At 51.2% G+C, this 19715-nt stretch overlaps 1 protein-coding gene across 1 annotated transcript in view; it reads left to right on the top strand.

Annotated features, from left to right (window-relative positions):
* The window catches only part of CAPN9 (calpain 9), a 40940-nt gene that overhangs the window by 12395 nt on the left and 8830 nt on the right, over positions 1–19715 (top strand). Inside the window, exons 5-13 of the mRNA XM_084755958.1 lie at positions 4926–5094; positions 6309–6392; positions 8760–8845; positions 12064–12141; positions 12284–12444; positions 13593–13750; positions 13895–14103; positions 15429–15465; positions 17341–17421. Coding sequence (XP_084612084.1) covers positions 4926–5094; positions 6309–6392; positions 8760–8845; positions 12064–12141; positions 12284–12444; positions 13593–13750; positions 13895–14103; positions 15429–15465; positions 17341–17421 — 1063 coding nt within the window. The remainder of the gene's footprint in view (positions 1–4925; positions 5095–6308; positions 6393–8759; positions 8846–12063; positions 12142–12283; positions 12445–13592; positions 13751–13894; positions 14104–15428; positions 15466–17340; positions 17422–19715) is intronic.

Raw genomic sequence — 19715 nt, 5'->3', positions numbered from 1 at the left:
TGAAGCTTGCTGAGTGGGGCAGACAGCCGGTGCCTCAGTCACCCCAGAAACACATGTCTGAGAGAACAAGGGGCTACACTCTAGCAGATAAGGTCACGACTCACAGGGTTCTGGAAGAGGATCCTGACGCAGTGGTCCACACAGTGCCTGAGCAATTGGCGAGACAGAGGGCAGGTAGGGAAGCCAGATGCTAGCTGTTGGAGGGCAAAATTACCCACCAGGGGAGAAGGGCTGTGGTATACGCTGACAGAGGACACTAGAGTGCAGGGCAGGCAGACTTGTGAGGCTCCCCACAGAGGCAGTGATGGGAAGCCAATGTGTGTGTATACATAGGTCATACACACAAACACTAAAGGCTTGGTTGTGAATGCCTATACCCCCAGTGCTGTGGGGAGCAGAGACGGGAGGATTCCTGGGGGTTGCTGGCCACTAGCCTAGCTCCAGGTTCAGTGAGAGACCCTGTCTTGAGGGAATAAGGAAGAGAGTGACAGAGCAGGACACCAGATGTCCTCCTCTGGCCTCTGTGTGAGCACACAGACACATGCTCCTGTACACAGATGTGTGTCTACGTCACACCTACTCACATTCATGCACACAAAAAAGAAGTCAAGAAGAAGCTGTGCATGGTGATGAATGCCTATAACCCCAGTTCTGGGGAAACTGAGGCAGGAGGAGCACGATAAATTTGAGCTCAGCCTGGCCTGCATAGCACGTCTCAGGCTATCCAGGGCTATATAAGCAATATCATGTCTCATTCTTTTTCCAAGGAGAAGCTGGATGTGGTTGGTAACTTCCTCCTACAATCATAGAACAGAGGTGTGGCAACTGTGTGAGGGACTGCAGATTTAACACACACACACACACACACACACACACACACACACACACACACACTAACACAGCGGGTCCTTCATGCTAAGAGAGCAGCAGCAGCAGCAGCCACGGCAGTGGTTTATTATTCCCCTCCCAGAGTTCCAAAGAGCCTTCTTATAGGCAGCAAAACAGGACTCCTCCTCCCAGGTGAAATCCCTCAAGAGGTAATCATTGCACACAGGAGGACAAGTCTCAAGGAAGAGAGGGGCGCGTTCTCAGAGCAGTAAACATGACTAGCTAACCAACGTAAGCACAGACACGGAAGCTGCTAGAAACAGGACATGAAGCAGCAAGACAGACAGGCAGCCCAGTCGGGCCTGGTTCCTACAGGTCCCCCCTTTATATAAAATACAAATGAGCTCTTGTCTTAGGTCACCAGGACATTGGTTTCCTATCTTACCCGTCATTGGAAAGGCTTTGTGCTTCAAAACCCTCCTGTCTTAGGTGGGTAGGTACCTCCATGGTCTTACCCGTCATTGGATACTCATTTATCAAGGCTCAAATACAAATGAGCTCCTGTTTATCAGAAGGATGGCGGAGATTTATCTCTTGGTCTGAGACAGGACAGTTATTGCCCTGTAGGTTTTTGCCTAAACCTTGTCCTGGACAAAATCCTTGTTGATTTAACATTCTTTTACTGGCTGTGTGGTCAATACAGACCCCATTCCTTCCAGTATATCCCTTCCCCATAAATTAATAGGAATATGAGGGAGGAAACATGGCTGAAATATTCCCTGATGTCCCTCCTCATCCTTCCAAGTCAACATCTTAGTACTGTGAAAAGGAGTGTGGCTGTTCCCACTCCTTGAAATTGTGTATTTGTTTGTTGCAGTGGCCAGGCCGTAGGCCAATTGGAGAGAGAAAGGACCGAGATGTCCACTCCCATGTCCAGTAGGCCTTTAAAGTTCTCTGCTATCAAATTTCAGTGTAAGCATAGGGCGGTCATTAAGGGTTGCTCTCCAACAAGCCACTGGCCCAGTAGAGCCGAACCCTCCCTCGTCTCTCTTTTCCTTTAAAAATGGGTTGGTTGCTCGGAATTGAGGTACTAGGATTATTTGAGCTATACGGGCTCCCTGGGAAATCACCAGCATACCCTTAGTAGTTTCCACCATAATTTTTATTTCTCCCCTTGTATCAGCATCAATGACTCCAGGAATAGCTTTAAGACCTCTCATAAGGGCACTACCTTCGACCCAGCATCAGTCCCAATGAGCCATCAGATAACGGACCAAAAATTCCTGTCCCGATGTCCTGGGGGCCCATCTGAGGTGTTAAAATGGCTCTGGTGGAGGTACAGAGGTCCCCCGGGTGAGATCTCGGATAAAGATGGGTTTCTTTGGGGGATAGAATGCACAGGTTGAGTCATTTGAAGGGCAGGTGTCTGCAATGCTCCGCACACGTCTTGACGGGGCCTGGAGCTGACCCCGGGGCCCATTTCCCTGCAATGGCCTCCCTTGCCTACTTGTCCTAGAGAGGCACTCATTCCCTCAATGATACCCTCATTGGCAACAAGGACACAAATTGGCTTAGTATGATCAACTCTATCTCGGGCTTGTCCAGTCTCCCTTTGAGCACATTCTCTCTTGAATTGTCCTATCTGGCCACATCTGAAACATGTTCTCGGCCGGACTCCCCCAGAAGGTGTCCGTCCCTGAACAGCAGAAGCTATTACTTACTTGTCCCATCACGTGAGTAGTATCTATACTATGGCAAATTTTCAGATAGTGATTCACACTTTTATAGTTATAAGGCCTAAGGGCTTCCTGACAATACTTATTAGCATTTTCAAAGGCAAATTGTTTAATAATAGGCATGGCTCCTTCCACATCTCCAAAAATCCTTCCTGCCAATTGCATAAGGCAATCTACAAATTCCTGGAAGGGCTCCAAGGGTCCCTGGACCACTTTAGACAGCTGCTCTCCTGCCCCCTTATTAGGCAAAGACTTCCAAGCCCTCGTGGCGCAAGTTGCAATCTGCGCATGCACAGCTGGGTCATATTGTATCTGGGCACTAAGTTCAGCATACAAACCCATGCCTGCTAGCATATCCACATTTCTCTGTGGAACCCCAGCTGCTGCATTACGTGTGGTGGTCTGAATACACTGTTCTTGATAATCACTGCGACAAAGCAGATAATCACCCCCACTGAGGACTGCTCTACACATTTGTTGCCAGTCACTAGATGTTAAAAATTGTCCAGTGACGGATTCAAAAATGGCAATAGTAAAAGGGGCATGTGGACCATAAGCTATAACTGCCTCCTTAAGCTGTTTTATGTCTTTAAACTGGAGGGCTTCATGCTGTCTCTGCGTTTGCCCTGGGTTAGTTGGGTGAGGCACTTCCACTATTGGAAAGACTACTCCCCGAGAGGGAGCAGAAGGTTTTGCCAAAGACAATTGACTTTGATAATCTGGGTTATATGCCTGGGGCCGCTCTCCTCTAGTTTCTTTTCCTTCAATCTTACACTCCTTCAACTTCTTCTTTAGGGCCCGTATCTCAGAGGTTAAAGTTGCCTCTTCCTCCTCAGAAGTAGAAGAAGATGTATCAGAGGCAATCTCAGACGGGGCCAAAGATTTCACAGATTGCTCCTCCTGCACTTCAGTCAGGGCAAGTTCCATACCTCCTAGCTGCTCTCTTATTTTTTCATCTTCATTTCTAAGCGCATCTCTAACAAGACGCCATAACGAAAAGGTAGCGATAGGAACACTGCTGGACCCTTCATTTCGTAAAGTCCTCTGGAGATCAGACTTCACCTGACCCTAATCTTGGATATTTAGCTCTCCCGATACCATAAACCAAGGACTACTCAATTCTATTGTTTTATAAAATCTTTAACACTCTCATCCTTAATCCCGGTGCCTTGATCCTCTAACAATCTCAATGCTTGATCCACCAGAACCGTGGATGAACCTGCGGCGCCCATTTTAACACTCTCATACTTAATCCCGGTGCCTTAATCACTAGTCCACCAGAACCGTGGACGAACCTGCAGCACCTATTTCCAATACGCCCGTTTCCTACCTCCCTGAGGCGCTGGCCAGCTTCCCTGGGCGATCCGTCAGCTTCTTCCCTTCCTTCCCTGGTCTCGGTGGAACCTCCACTTGTGGCGCCTGTGCCACCGCGGTACCGAGTCGAGGGTGAGGGACTGCGGATTTAACTCATGCACGCACACACACACACACACACACTAACACAGCGGGTCCTTCATGCTAAGAGAGCAACAGCCGCGGCAGTGGTTTATTATTCTCCTCCCAGAGTTCCAAAGAGCCTTCTTATAGGCAGCAAAACAGGAATCCTCCTCCCAGGTGAAATCCCTCAAGAGGTAATCACACACAGGAGGAAAAGTCTTGAGGAAGGGAGGGGTGCGTTCTCAGAGCAGTAAACATGACTAGCTAACCAAGATAAACACAGACGTGGAAGCTGCTAGAAACAGGATGTGAAACAGCAAGACAGGCAGGCAGAGCCGGGCGTGGTGGCGCATGCCTTTAATCCCAGCACTCGGGAGGCAGAGGCGGGCGGATCACTGTGAGTTCAAGGCCAGCCTGGTCGACAAAGTGAGTCCAGGACAGCCAAGGCTACAGAGAGACCCTGTCTCGAAAAACCAAAAAAAAAAAAAAAAAAAAGACAGGCAGGCAGCCCAGTCGGGCCTGATTCCTACAAGGGGAGCCTGAGACAGGAGGATTTGCTATGAGTTCGAAGCTAGCCTGGTCTATGGAGTGAGAGCTTGTCTCAAAAAAACAAAACACAAACAAACAACAATAACAACAACAAAAAACAAGAACAGTGAAAATAATCTCAGCACTTCAGAGGCCGGAGCAGGAGAACAGATTAAAAACACTGAGCAGTTTAAACACAGAAAACCCTGTCCATGAAGAAGTTGGCATGAGTGGTCTACAGACTCCTGTCCCCTTGAGGTGTCAGCCTCAGTTTCTCAGCTTACTAGAACCAGGGCTTGAGCCCAGTGCCAATCACTGCCTCTCCTCACAGAGCCGGGCCTGCAACTCTTCTGGTTCCTCCACTCCCTCAACCAGTCTGCTCCTCCATCTTTGTAGGCTTAACGGGAGTTATGAGGCGCTGAAGGGGGGCAGCACCATCGAGGCCATGGAAGACTTCACTGGGGGAGTGGCTGAGACCTTCCAAATCCGAGAGGCGCCCGAGGACTTCTATGAGATCTTGGAGAAGGCCTTGGAGCGTGGTTCCTTGCTGGGTTGCTCTATAGATGTGAGTGGCTGCCCCGCCCCGTGTAAGCGCCAGCAGATGTGAGTGGCCGCCCCGCCCCGTGTAAGTGCCAGCAGATGTGAGTGGCCGCCCCACCCCGTGTAAGCGCCAGCAGATGTGAGTGGCCGCCCCGCCCCGTGTAAGCGCCAGCAGATGTGAGTGGCTGCCCCGCCCCATGTAAGCGCCAGCAGATGTGAGTGGCTATCACATCCCGTGTAAGCGCCAGCAGATGTGAGTGGCCGCCCCACCCCGTGTAAGCGCCAGCAGATGGAAGTGACAACCCAGAAGGGACATAAGGACCTTTAGTTAAAACACACGTTGGTGGAACACTTGGCCTAGCATGCCGGCAGCCCTGGGGTCCGTCCCTAACACTGTGTAAACCAGGCTGATGACACAGACCCATAACTCCCAGCACTCAGGAGACAGCAGCTGGAGAGCCCTAAGTTCAAAGTCATCTTCCACTACATAACTCGAGGGCAGGCTGGGATACATGAGACGGTCAAACAAGCAGACATGAGCTTTTATTTAATACTGTTGGATTGCAAAAGGCAAATACACCTGCGGTCAAGTGGAGCACCCTGTGAGGTGCAGAGGCAGAGTTGCCTGTCTCTCTCATCATGCTCAGGGCTGCAGCATCAGCACTGAAGGCGGACTTCACCCCACTGAAGGGAACCCCCAGTGTGCGCCTCTGAAATGTGTTCCTTTTACTTTCTACACTATGGGAGAAAAATCCACCAGAAAGAAAGCTAACAGCATTTTTCTATTCTTCTATCATTATTCAAAATTTCCCTTTCTTCTTGGATTAACTACAAAGATCAATTTTTTTGTGGGTGTGTGCTTCAAACTATTTACTTCTCCCACAGATTCGTATTCATGACCAAATCACGTGTCAGCAGAGTTGGCCTTTCCCCTGTGTGGCTGTGAGGGTCATTCACTAAACTATGACTGGGGTGGCTGGTTCCTGTTTGGGGTCAGAAAAGTAGCTCATTGCAATGTACGGGGCTCCCCTGGGAAGAGACTGGTCTTGCTGTGCATCACTATTAGGGGTGCTGCACACCCAACTTCTAAGGCCTACACACATGGCTGTCCTTGTGGAACGGAGGGCTGTGCTGTGCTGAGCCTGGCCTAGGGTTGGGCTAGGACTGGCATGGGGGGGGCACAGGGGGGTGGAGGCTGGCATAGAAGACGGGACTCACCCTGCTCTTCCTCACTTCCAGATCCTCAGTGTCTCGGAATCTGAAGCCCGCACACCCTTTGGTCTCATTAAGGGCCATGCCTACACTGTGACTGGGCTGGACCAGGTAAGGGCAGGGCCCACTGCAGGGGATGGAATGGGGGCGGGGACAGGACAACCCTGGTCTTTAGGACATCCCACTTAACACAGGTGGGCTGGGAGGAGAAACAGCCGGCAGAAACCAGGAGGAAGGCGAGTGACCACGCATGCACCAATCCGACCGTTTGGAGATAGCAATTGCTCTTCCTTGGATTATTTGTTTATAAATTAATTCTTTTCCAGTTCCAAAGCAGTCAAATACAGCTAGGGTTTTTTAGAGGAACACAGCCATTACAAGATCAAGTTGATAAATATATATATATGCATTCATATACATGCTTACTCATTACATATGCATATATGCATATTTTTATATATGCATGCAGATATGCATATTCATTATATATGCCCATGAGTATACAAATTATGAGTATATGAAATATATTCATGTTTGTTATGTACATATGCACACTCATTTTATATAAGTACATGATTGTGCGTAAGGACATACATGTCCATATTGTGTAGCTATGTACACATGTGCAGTTACTATATAAATGTATCGGGATTGGCCTGCATAATTATGAAAACCGCTGTGATATGTCTCCTGTAGCTCACATGTGATATGTCTCCTGTAGCTCACAGACTTCAGGAACACCCATGGCCTCACAGCAGGCTAAGGGTGAGGGAGGCCAGGAAAAGCAGCAGTAGATCCCCAGTCCCTAGGCAGGAGAGCCTGCCTCAGCCCAGCAAGGAGCACAGCCAGCAGCTTCCTTCCTCCGCCTTTTGTTTACTCTGCCCCGCTCTTCAGACGCAGGCCCTTTGCTACATCTTCCAATTAAAATGTAGTCTGTCACATAAAAGTCACAGGCACAATTAAGCTCTGCTTGAACCAAATATCTGGGTGCCCCATGACCCAGTCTAGCTGACACATGAAATGTGGCATGGCCACCTTGAATCCCATCCTTGGTAGCGGTAGTCCAGTGTGGAACTGATCCTCAGACATCCAAGCCTCACACAGAACACCTCAACTCTAGGAAGTCTTGAAGGAGAGGCTCTCGGGCATGTGGAGAAGAGAGAAGAGAACAGGATGAGAGAGAAGAAATCCAAATTACCAACCCCAGAGCAAGTCCAGCAAAGAAATCCCCAGGGCCTGGTTTGCCCTGATAGCCCTCTGGATGGGTGTCCAGCCTCATCTGTAGAAGACATGGCACCTGCGACCCCTCTTCTCTGAAGGGTCTTGGGTAGCACATCTGAAATGTTCTAAGAGCAGAATGTGGAAGAGGGAACTTCAGCACCCCAACACACTGCAGCCCAGGTCTGAGATGACGTAGACACTGGGCACCCCAACACACTGCAGCCCAGGTCTACATGAGGTGGACACTGGGCTTTTGCAGGCTGTTGGTCACTGGCACTGGTTCCGGTGTCTGGTCCCGCCACACATGCTGAGATACCTGCTCACTCGGGTAGACGGGTGGATTTTAGCCCAGGTCTTCCAGCTGTTCCCAGCCCAATGACTTCTCACCCTGGTCCACTTGCTTCTGCATCCTGTCCACGGATAAGGTGCTTGCTCATTTCCAAATGAGAGACTTCTTACAAGAATTGGCTTGTCTGATTACAGAGCTGTGAGCTCCTGAACTCTGAGACTTGATATGTTTTGAGATAGGATCTCATGTACCCTAGGCTGGCCTTGTGATATAGTCAAGGCTGGCCTTGTGGTATAGTCAAGGCTGGCCTTGTGGTATAGTCAAGGCTGGCCTTGTGGTATAGTCAAGGCTGGCCTTGTGGTATAGTCAAGGCTGGCCTTGTGGTATAGTCAAGGCTGGCCTTGAACTTCTGATCCTCCTGCTTCCAGCACCCAAGCGATAGTCTCACCCAATGTGAGACTACAGGTGTGGGCACACCCCTGTCTTATGTGGTGCCGGGATGAAGGCCCGGGCTCCGTGCACTCTAGGTGAGCAGCCTACTGGCTGAGCCACCTCTCCAGCCTATTTGAATTTTCACTATGCTGCAATACAACATGTGAAAATGAACCAAGAGCTACGATTTCTGTCTAGTCTGTAGCTCCTAACCTCTGAAGCCTTTCTCAGAGTCCCCCTTCCTACCCAGACCTCGGCAATGGCTGACTTGCCTCCTATCGGCTCCGGCTTCCCCACACCAACAGCAAGAACCGTGTTTTGACCAAAGCTGGAGACGGTTTATACAGTGTATAGTGAAACCCTGTCTCAGAAAAGCAAGGAGCGGGCGGGCACGAGGGAAGAGCAGCTGAAGCACACCTCAAGGGCGGGTTTCTCGAGAGCTTGGATAATGGTAATAGAGATGGACCTGGGTCATGGATGGCTAAAGGCCACTTTAGGCCCATCGCACCATGTTTATTTGATGCTTTTTCTTTGAGGTAAACTTCCAAGGCCAGAGAATCCGGCTCATCAGGGTCCGTAACCCTTGGGGCCAGGTGGAGTGGAATGGACGGTGGAGTGACAGGTTAGTGGCTCCATTCCTGCCCTGCGGCCAGCTCCTGGGGGGGGGGGGTAGCCAGGTACACATAGCCCGGCCTGTGCAGACCTGCGAGGGACTGCCTTCTTCCCTTCAGGCCTTACTTAGGACACCTACGTCAAGCTTGATGCTGGCTAAACAGCTCTCAGGATGACACTCTCACTGTCTCATGATTACATTTACTGATGAAATTGTTACTGTCATCAGGGTAACAGGAAAGACTTTGGACTCCAATTATGAGCAACTCTGTGTGTGTGAGTGTGTGTGTGTGTGTGTGTGTATGTGTGTGTGTGTGTGAGCATGTGTGTGAGGGTATGTGTATGTGAGAGTGTGTATGAGGGTGTGTGTGGGTGAGGGTGTGTGTGTGTAAGGGTTGTGAGGGTGTGTGTATGAGGGTGTGTGTGGGTGAGGGTGTGTGTGTAAGGGTTGTGAGGGTGTGTGTATGAGGGTGTGTGTGGGTGAGGGTGTGTGTGTAAGGGTTGTGAGGGTGTGTGTATGAGGGTGTGTGTGGGTGAGGGTGTGTGTGTAAGGGTTGTGAGGGTGTGTGTATGAGGGTGTGTGTGGGTGAGGGTGTGTGTGTAAGGGTTGTGAGGGTGTGTGTATGAGGGTGTGTGTGGGGGATATATTGTGTGTACAAGGGTGTGTATAGGGCTTAAGGGGGTGTAAGGGTGTGTGTACAAGGGTGTGTATAGGGCTTAAGGGGGTGTAAGGGTGTGTGTATAAGGGTGTGTATGAGTAATTTGAGGGCGGAATCCCTGAAACACTGCCAAACAGATCACTCCAAGGCTCTCTCTGCTGGACATTGGTCCCTGGCTAAAGCCCACGGCCGACAGAGAAACAGAAGTAGCAACAGGAAGCTCTGTACAGCTTCCTGAACAGGCCCGCTCCAAGGCCCTGCTAATTTGGGAAGGCCAGCTTTCCAGGCTGTGCCCACCTGTGCCTTGGACAGTGACCCAGGTGACTGGGAACTGAGACGCCGCAGCCTCTCCACACCTCAGCCAGCTCCAGCCACCCTGCTCAGGTCTCAGGGAACCTGCTGCTGGGAATGGGAGGGGCCAAGACAGTGGAACCTGAGTCAGTAAGACTGACTTTGAAACCAGAATTGGTGACGTTGCTTAGCTGTTCTGGCCCATCACTAGGCAGGACCCTTTAGAAGGAAATGGTTCAGTGAGCCAGTTGAGGCCCTCAGTTCTGTCTTCCGTCCTGCCCAGGCTCACCCTGGACACCACGAGCCCTGCCCATGAACACACGATGGACCTGCCACACAGTCTCAGCCCCACAGCCAAAGTGAAGAGATTTAAATAACCTCGACTCCCTTTACCTGACGTGTCACCCGCAGTTTCAGTTCACTATGGTCCACTGAGGTCTGAACACATAGTATCATATGGAAAGTTCTAAACTAAGCGCTGTCACATCCTCCTTAGGGTGTGATGAAGCCTACACTGTGTACACCACTGCGTTATGGACTATTGCAGTGTGTGTTCAAATAAAGTTGTTCTACTTAGCAGCAAACCCAAGTGCCAGGATAGGGACACTGGCTACTCAAACGGGTCAGAGGAGGCAGAAAATGCACCCCTCAAGTTAAAATATAGAAGCATTGAACTTAACTAGGAAAGAAGTGCAGTGTGTGTTGCGATTTCTAAGCTCTGCAGGATAATTAGAGCCATAGGTGGATGAGAGATAGATAGATAGATGAAAGATAGATGATTGATAGGAGATTGATATCAATAGATGATAGATGATGGAGAGAGAGAGAGAGAGAAGATAATCAAGGGATGATAGACAATGAAGGGATGGATATATGTTCAATGGCTTGATGGATGGGTGATAGATGAGTGGGTGATGGATAAATTGATGCATGGATAATGGATGGATGATAGATGGATGAATGCACAGACGATGGATAACTAGAAGAATAGATGATACATGAACATATGGAGGCATACATGACAGATGGCTGCATACGCGATGGATGAGCGGGTGGGTGGGTGCACAGCTAGATAATGGATGGATTGATAGATGAAAGAGTGATGGGCTGATGGGCAGGTGGGTAGGTCACGGGCGGGTAAATCAATGGGTGGACGGGCAGGTGTATGCAGAGCAGGTGTGTACATGGTGGATGGGTGAGTGGACAGGTGTGCAGACAGATGTGTGCAGAGCAGGTGTGTACATGGTGGATGGGTGAGTGGACAGGTGTGCAGACAGACAGATGTGTGCAGAGCAGGTGTGTACATGGTGGATGGGTGAGTGGACGGGTGTGCAGACAGACAGATGTGTGCAGAGCAGGTGTGTATATGGTGGATGGGTGAGTGGACGGGTGTGCGGACGGACAGATGTGTACAGAGCGGGTGAGTACATGGTGGCTGCTTGAGTGCATGGATGGATACATGGTAAGTATATATTATAGATGGATGATACAGATGATACATATTATTGATAAATAGTAGATAACACATTCACACAACTTTGTCACACTGTGTTGCTCTGATTGTCCCACGTTAGTAGGGATTGCTGCTAAACTCAACCGTGTGTTTAATAAACCAAACCTCACATTTGTGTATGTTTAGGAGGCATGAGTGGGGCTCTGTGCTCATGGGTTTGGCTTGTACTGGGGCTCCTAGAACCTTCCCAGGGCTAGAGACACTGCTGGGTTAGATGTCAGTGGGGAAAGCCCAAGGCACGCACCGCATCCCTGAGACTAGAATGCCCAGTTTGAGCCTGCAAGGGTGCCAGCATCTCTCCTTGATTTCTGAGAGTGACTTCTGGGCCTGCCTGAGCCTTCAGCTTGGGACCTGAGCTTGGACTCACCTTCAGCAGACACTTCCTGAGCCTCTGATCACATAAACGGGACACTTAGTATTTCAAATGGCAGCCACAGGTATTAGGAGCACTACCCAGGTGTCAGTGCCTGCTCCAGGCCCCAGGCAGGCTGTGAGTTAGGGACATATTGTGAACTGTGACCTCCTCCAGCTGAGCTACTGTGTCCAGTTCCTTGTGGCCTACGGAGAGGAACTGCCTACCACAGCACTCAGAAGTGTCCTTCCCAGCCACCGTCCTACTGAAGCCAGCAGTGAGCTGGCCTTGTGTTCCCCAGGCCCAGCAAACCTCACTTAAATGGAGTGCGAGCCCCACATCACGGGTATCTGGTTTGGTGTGGCTCTGGGGAAGTGGAGCGCCCAGGCTGAACTGTGCTTCTGTTCTTGCAGCTCTCCCGAGTGGCGCTCTGTGAACCCGGAGGAGCAGAGACGCCTGGGACACGCCGCCCTTGACGACGGGGAGTTCTGGTGGTGCCATCCTTCCCTCCCGCCTCTTTCTTTCTCCTTCCCCTGGGAGGGACCCCTGGGTTAGGGGCTTAAGGGGTTGACTGTCCAGGCAGCTGGAGACATCCCCACGGAGCTTCACGCACCGTCCTCCCCTCTGTCTCAGGATGGCTTTCGAGGACTTCAAGACCCATTTTGACAAAGTGGAGATCTGCAACCTCACACCTGATGCCCTGGAGGACAGCGCCCTCCACAAGTGGGAAGTGACCATCCACCAAGGAAGCTGGGTCCGAGGCTCCACGGCTGGTGGCTGCCGAAACTTCCTGGGTAGGCGGCCTCTCTGCCCTCCTCTCTCCTATCCCCGTATATGCAATCCATGTGGGGACACGGAAGGGGCGGTCTGTGTGCAGCTGGGCAGCAAAGTCAGGGAAGGAACAGGGGGAGAGGACAGCTGAGCCTTAGGCAGAAAGCTGGGACCCTCAGGGAGATTTCCTGTGTGAGGTACAGGTGACAGCATCACCAGTCACAGCAGGCTAGTGGTCAGGTCCAACAGTACCTCAGAGAAGCAGGGCAGGCCCCGGAGCCTTTAAGGGCTGCCCAGGTGATGGCGGAAAAGTTGGACAAAGTGCAAGGCAGGGGCTTGGAGAATTGCTGAGGACAAAGGAAGTAGGCAAGAGGGCTGAGGGGGAAACAGGGAGGGAAGGGACCGCCTTCTCAGGGTTAAGACGCAATCCATGGAGGTGTAGGGAGAGCATAGAACATTGTCCTTTTTGGTTTGGGTCTTGTTTTGTTGCCCGACCCCCCCCCCCCATGGTGCTAAGTGTGATCACCCATTTTGTTTTGATTTTATAATTTTTGTTCTGTGTATTCATATGAGTGTAGAGACAAAAGAAAACCTTGGCTGTCACTCCTCAAATGTCACCCACCTTGTTTTTGAGACAGGGTCTCTCACTAGCCAGGAGCCCACCAAGGGGGCTAGGTTGGCCAGGGAGCACCAGGGGTCTGCCTGGCTCCATACCCCACCACTAAATGCATGCCACTACACACTGTCTTTTCATATATCACATTTAGTGTGTGTGTGCGCGTGTGTGTGTGTGTGTGTGTGCGTGTGTGTGTGTGTGTGTGTGTGTGTGTGTGTGTGTATGCTTGCACATGTACACTTGTGTGCATGCATGCATGCTTATCCCAAGGTGCACCAGTGGAGGTTACAGGACACTTTCTGGGAGGTGGCTTTTTTCCTCTACCTTGTGGGTCCCAGGTCATCAGTCTTGACAGAAGATGCCTTTATCCACTGGGCCATCTTCCTGAGCTTTTTTTGTTTTATTTGTCCATTTTGTTTGTTTTGGGGGCAGGGGAACGGGGGCAGGTTCTGGGGAATCCAACTCCAGTGCTGGCACAGCAAGCCCCTTGTCATCTGAACTATGATTTTGTGTTTTTAAGGAAGAGATAGTAACGCACCCTCTTTCAAATGGCAGACACCTTCTGGACCAACCCACAGATAAAGCTGTCCCTGATGGAGAGGGACGAGGGCCAGGAGAGCTGTACCTTCTTAGCAGCCCTGATGCAGAAGGACCGCAGGAAGCTCAAGCGGTTTGGCGCCAACATGCTGACCATTGGCTATGCCGTGTACCAGGTAGGGGGCCAGCTGCCCTCAGTGTCCCTGCCAGGATTTAGTTCCCAGCTGCTTCTGGACTCCATACTGTGACCAACGGTCAGTCCTCCAGGCGAGCACGAAGGCCAGTCACATCTTCCTGATGACCTCTGCTTGTCCTTGCAGTGCCCAGACAAGGATGGACACCTGAGTAGGGACTTTTTCAAGTACCATGCCTCCCTGGCCCGAAGCAAGACATTCATCAACTTGCGAGAAGTCTCAGGCCGATTCCAGCTGCCCCCGGGGGACTACATCCTCATCCCCAGCACCTTTGAGCCGCACCAGGAGGCCGACTTCTGCCTGAGAATCTTCTCGGAGAAGAGAGCCGTTACTCGGTGAGGACTGGGGCTCACAGGCCCTCCTTTCTCATTGTGCACTGCACACCCAAAGGCCACCCACCAGGAAGATGGCTAGCAGACCTAAGACTCCCTCCTCCCCACCCATCTGCCACCTGCACAGGACATGAGATGGGGACCACTTGGGTTTAGCTATCTCACGCCCTGCATGTGCTCAGGAGTCTTAGAAGAAGTCTTTTTCAGTTAGCTCATCCTGCTGTGAACATTTTCTGCTGCTGTCATTTACCATCAGTGACTGTGTATGTGGCACATGGGAAATGGTTCAATATATAAGAAATCACTTCTTAATCTAGGGAAGACCATGGAGAGCAGTGGTTCTCAACCTGTGGGTCATGCCCCCTTTGGGGCTTGAACACCCATTTCACAGGGGTTACCTATGCCGGTCAGTAAATACAGATATTTACATTACAATTCACCACAGTGTCAAACTTACAGTTATAAAGTAGCAACGAAAATAATTTTTGATGAGGGTCACCACACACTGTATTAGGGAGATTAAGAACCACTGATCTAGCCAGGCGTGGTGGCACACGCTTTTAGTCCCAGCACTCAGGAGGCAGAGGCAGGCAGATCGCTGTGAAGTTGAGGCCACCTTGGTCTACAAAACGACTCCAGGACAGCCAGGCCTAACACAGAAAGACCCTGTCTCAGAAAAAAAAAGGAACCACTGATCTACAGAATTCCAGATACAACCCAAGAAGAGACCAACATGTACAGATGTGTTGAGAGAGATGGCTGCAGGCCCCACTCTAGTTACCTTCTGTGTGTGAGAAGGCAGAATGGGACTGAAAATTGAGCCCTGATGGTCCCACTATGAAGCAGGGCCCAGCCATGTCTGTTGATGCGGCCCTAACCATCAGCCTTTTTTGGAGAGATAATGTCATGTGTGTCCAAGGAATGATAAGGGGGTGATGGTGTCTTGGTGACTTTTCCTGTTGCTGTGATGAAAATGCCCTGGGCTAGGGTTGCTCAGCGTTACAAACTACCCTTGGGTTAGGGCCATGCCAGTCTCCCTCTCTCTGGCACACTGGGCAAGGTTCAAAGGCTGGGGTTGGGGTGAACAAACCGAACTGAACAAGAGGCTTCTGACAGGCCAGAGCCTTTCTGTAGCTCTGCTCCCGCGAGAGGCTTCTGACAGGCCAGAGCCTTTCTGTAGCTCTGCTCCCGCGAGAGGGTTCTGACAGGCCAGAGCCTTTCTGTAGCTCTGCTCCCGCGAGAGGGTTCTGACAGGCCAGAGCCTTTCTGTAGCTCTGCTCCCGCAAGAGGCAGGTCCATAACTGAGACTGTGCTTTCTGCTACTGCAGGGACCTGGACGAGGACACAGACATTGACCTTCCTGAGGTGGGTCCTCTGGTGTGGCTAGGGAGGGTCGGGTTCAGCTGAAGGTTCTAGAACCCTTCTTCAAACCACAGTGCCTCTTAAAACTCAAATTCAGGAGATGGCTGCTTGCAGCCAGGCAGGCGTCATGACAGGCACCCTGGCTGATTGTACCCTGGAGGCCAGGGTTTTTTCTCACTACACGCAGCCCATGGGACTGTGCAGGGGCCAGGTGGGTGCTTGGGATAAAGTTCTGATGGGTGCCATCTTTCTTTGGGCCTCCCTCTCCCCCCCCCCACCCCCAAGAGGCCCCTGCTAATTGCGAAGGCAGTGGAATATCTCCAAATGTACTTTATTTAAGATAACTGTGTGGAACACACTTGACACCTCAGCACTGTGGAGGTAAGGGCAGGAGGATCAGACATTCAAGGCCAGCCCTGGCTTCTGGGTCAGCTTAAGACCTGCCTGGGATTTATAAGACCCTGTCTCAAAACACACACACACACACACACACACACACTCACACACACACACAAACATACACACACACATACAAACATACACACACACTCACACATACACACACACACATATAAACATACACACACACATACACACACACACACACAGAACGATAAAGGAAAAAAGAGGAGAAAGAAGAGGAGGAAGAGGAGAGGGAGAGAAGGAGGAAGAAAAACCGAGGCAGGTTGATTTGAGGAGCACAGGGCTCACTGTGGAGGGCTGTGATATCTTGAAGGCGTGCCTAAGATCTACCTACACATGTGCACATGTCTATGTGTCATATATGTGTCATGAAGGTAGACGTGGAAACCGGAAAGAGGATGAGATCTAGCAGGGAGAGCAGGAGAGGCTAACAGAGGGACGAATAAGGTCAAAGCATATAATATGCGTCACTGTGGGGCTGAAGAGATGGCTCAGTGGTTAAGAGCACTGCCTGCTCTTCCAAAGGTCCTGAGTTCAATTCCCAGCAATCACATGGTGGCTCACAACTATCTATAATGTAACCTGCTGCCCTTTTCTGGACTGCAGGTGTATAAGCAGACAACACTGTATACATAATAATAAATAAATCTTTAAAAGAAAGGAAGATAGAAAGAAAATGTCATTGTGAAATCCAAAGCTCAATAAGGGATACTGACTGTCCGAGGGGTCGAGGAGACACAATAGTTGCTTCTGGAAAAGCAGGAACTTCCTTGGGCAGCAGAGAGCCTGCTGCTCTGTGCTCCACCCCCAGGGCTGCAGTTTATAGATGGGCCGAACTCTACGGAAAAGCTCAACACCCAGTGTGCTGCGCCTTTCGCCTGCTCTGGGTGCTGGAGGCAAACTCCTGGACACTGACTCTCTGGCTAGAGAGGGGATGGATTGGGGATGCGGCTGGAGTGTGGGCAGCCCTGTGCCAAGCTGCCAGTCAGGGCGGCACCCTTAGCCTTCCCGTCCGTGTTAAGTGGTAGAGCTCACACACTGAAGTGCAGTCGCTCATTCTCAACCTCATGGCCCCAAGATGAAACCAAGTTGCTCACGTAGCTTTGGGAAATCAGGAGATGCCAATGAGCGTGAGACGTGCCAGCTCTGGCCACGTGACTGGGAAGGCCCCTGCTTTAACCACCAGGTGACCATCTCGGGAGCGGCTTGTTGCTGACCAGTGTGTGCTGTGCTGTGCTGTGTGGGTTCCATTCTTTTCTTTTGTTGCGTGGGGACTGAACCAGGGTCCCCATCGTGGCAGGGAAGAGTCTACAGGCTCCACAGGCTCTTCAGGGCCAGTGTGGTGTGACCAGTGTGGGGCTCGTCTTTCCTGCTGTTTGTGTGGGAAAGCATGTGTCAGGTTTCTCTCTGTGAGCCCTGCTCTGCCCATGACACAACCTCACTTGGGTCTTTCAGCTTCCAAAGCCGACTCCACAGGAGGAGGAGACGGAAGAGGAGCAGCAGTTCCGAGCCCTGTTCCGTCAAATTGCTGGCGAGGTAGGCTGCAGCCACCTTGGACCCCAACTCCCCACCCCCTTAGCAGTCTTTCTTTTAAACTCTACTTATTTGGGGTGTTTAGGCCTCAACCTCCCTTCCAACCTCCCAACCCTACATAGGAGACAGAAGGTTAGTGGGGAGAGGGGGCCCCTTTACTTCTCCTGGCTGTTTAGGGTCAACTAGGTTCTTTTGGATTATACCATCTCTGTCTGGCAGTCTCCTCCAAGCCGCTGTCCCCCAAAGTGTTCCTGCTCCAAAATGCAGTACTGTTGTCTCTGGTCTCTTCAAACTGCTACAGGCCACAGGCCAACACCACACACCACCATGCTCTTATTTACATCCTCAGAGCCCTAGGCCACGCCCCTCTCTGTGCTTTCCTGAGGAAGGCCCTTACCAGCTGGCAAAAGCCACGCCCCTCACAAGCTGCTTAACAGGTGTGGACAAGCTAAAGCTCAAGCTAAAATCCCACACTTGGGATTAGAACAAAAACATATTTACAGAACTCAGCTGAGTTTACCAAGGAACCCAAGCTTCCGTTCCAACCGCCACCCTGGCTGAGGGGCCTGCTCTAGGTCCCCAGCAGAGGGCTGTGGTCATACACTTGTCAGCACTATCCCCCCCCCCCCAAGCCCTGGTGGGATTGCTGCAAAGTAAAGCCAGCTCTGGTCCCCGGGGAGCCTGAGCTCCAGCTTGCTAATAAGGTCAAATCAATTCACCTCTGTTAGGGGTGATAGCTCAGGGGTAGGACTAAGGTTAGAATTAGGGCTCAAAGGGCTCAGAACTGACCTGAAGCCTCTTATTTAAAGGAGACAGTGAGTGCAAACTCTGCCCCAAATCACACCCACTAAAATGCTACCCAGGGAGGCACAGGGAACAAAGCACTTTCAGCCATTAGCCCCAGGAGTGTCCGATTGGCAGACCAGGGCCAGAGGGAGGAGACAGAGCACCTGCCCACTTCCTGTGCTGCTTCCTGTGCCCGTCTTCCACACCATCCCCAGCCCACTCAGCTTCCTTTTGGGGAGCCCTGGCAATTCTAGGGAGTGAGGTGAAACCTCAGCTAGCTCCAGGCCTCATGGCTTGGACTCAGACACTAGCGACTGTATGACATTGCTTCCTCTTCCTGCCTGAGCACCTGGACTGGAAACAGCAACCCAGAGAGGCAGATGGATTGCTGTGAGTTCAAGGCCAGCCTGGTCTACAAAGCAAGTCCAGGATACCCTGTCTTGAAAAACAAAAACAAAAAACACAGAAATGTTTTCATTTTAACCCCAGGTGTGGGGATATGGGGCTGCCTCAGACTGCCCACAACAGCTGGCTGTGATTTGCCCCATGCTCTGGCGAGGGTGTGGTTTTGCCAGCTGCAGATAGCTTCTGTGATTGTGTGACATTTAGAATTCTGGGGACATTTTAGAGGGTATAAAAAAAATGCTAGGGGATCCATTGAGATGTAACAAGAATAAATTAATTTTAAAAATGCTAGACCAGGCGTGGTGGCGCACGCCTTTAATCCCAGCACTTGGGAGGCAGAGGCAGGTGGATCTCTGTGAGTTCGAGGCCAGCCTGGTTTCGAGTGAGTTCCAGGACACCCAGAGCTGTTACACAGAGAAACCCTGTCTCAAAAAACAAAAACAAAAAAGAAAGAAAGAGAGAAAGAAAGATAGAACCCGCAAGGTAGTAGACACTGCTGTGAACAACCGGGCCGTGTGCAGCCACCCCTCTCCACATCTGGGCAGAAGATGATAGGTGATGAGGGTGCGGAACACCTCAGAATCAAATGGCCTCTAATTCCAGGGGTGATGGGCTGCCCCACATCATGACAGCTGTGACCCTCAAGCTGAGGCAGAGGCAGAGGTCACTGGGGGAGAAGCACAGCATTTGGAAGGGAAGCAGGAGAATTCACTCAACCGCCATTAGCAACAACAAGCAAGAGAAAGCCCCCGAGAGTGAATTTCTACCCGCGGGGTCCTGTCCCGCTCCCATGCAGCTGGGTGGCTCCACGCCTACTTCCCCTGGTCAGGATGGCCCCGCACTGTACTTTCCTCTCTTGCCAGAGCTACACATCCCAAAGGCCCACTCCCTAGGCCTGGAAGCTGCAGTGAGCGGTAGAGCCGACTGGCAGATGTTAAGCTAATGCCAACAGCCAGGTGTACTGAGGAGCCAGCCAGGCCTCCATGTGCATGAAAATCCCACTTAGGGAGCCAAGTAGCTCCTCCAGCACCAGGAAGCTGAGACAGGGAGATTTGCAGTGAATTTCAGGATAGCCTGGGCTACAGGGGTGAGACGTTGTCTCAAAA

Source organism: Acomys minous (assembly GCF_964271855.1).
Source record: "Acomys minous genome assembly, chromosome: 14".
Taxonomy (NCBI): domain Eukaryota; kingdom Metazoa; phylum Chordata; class Mammalia; order Rodentia; family Muridae; genus Acomys; species Acomys minous.
The sequence above is the reverse complement of the archived record's forward strand: the minus strand, read 5'-3'. Positions and strand labels throughout refer to the sequence as shown.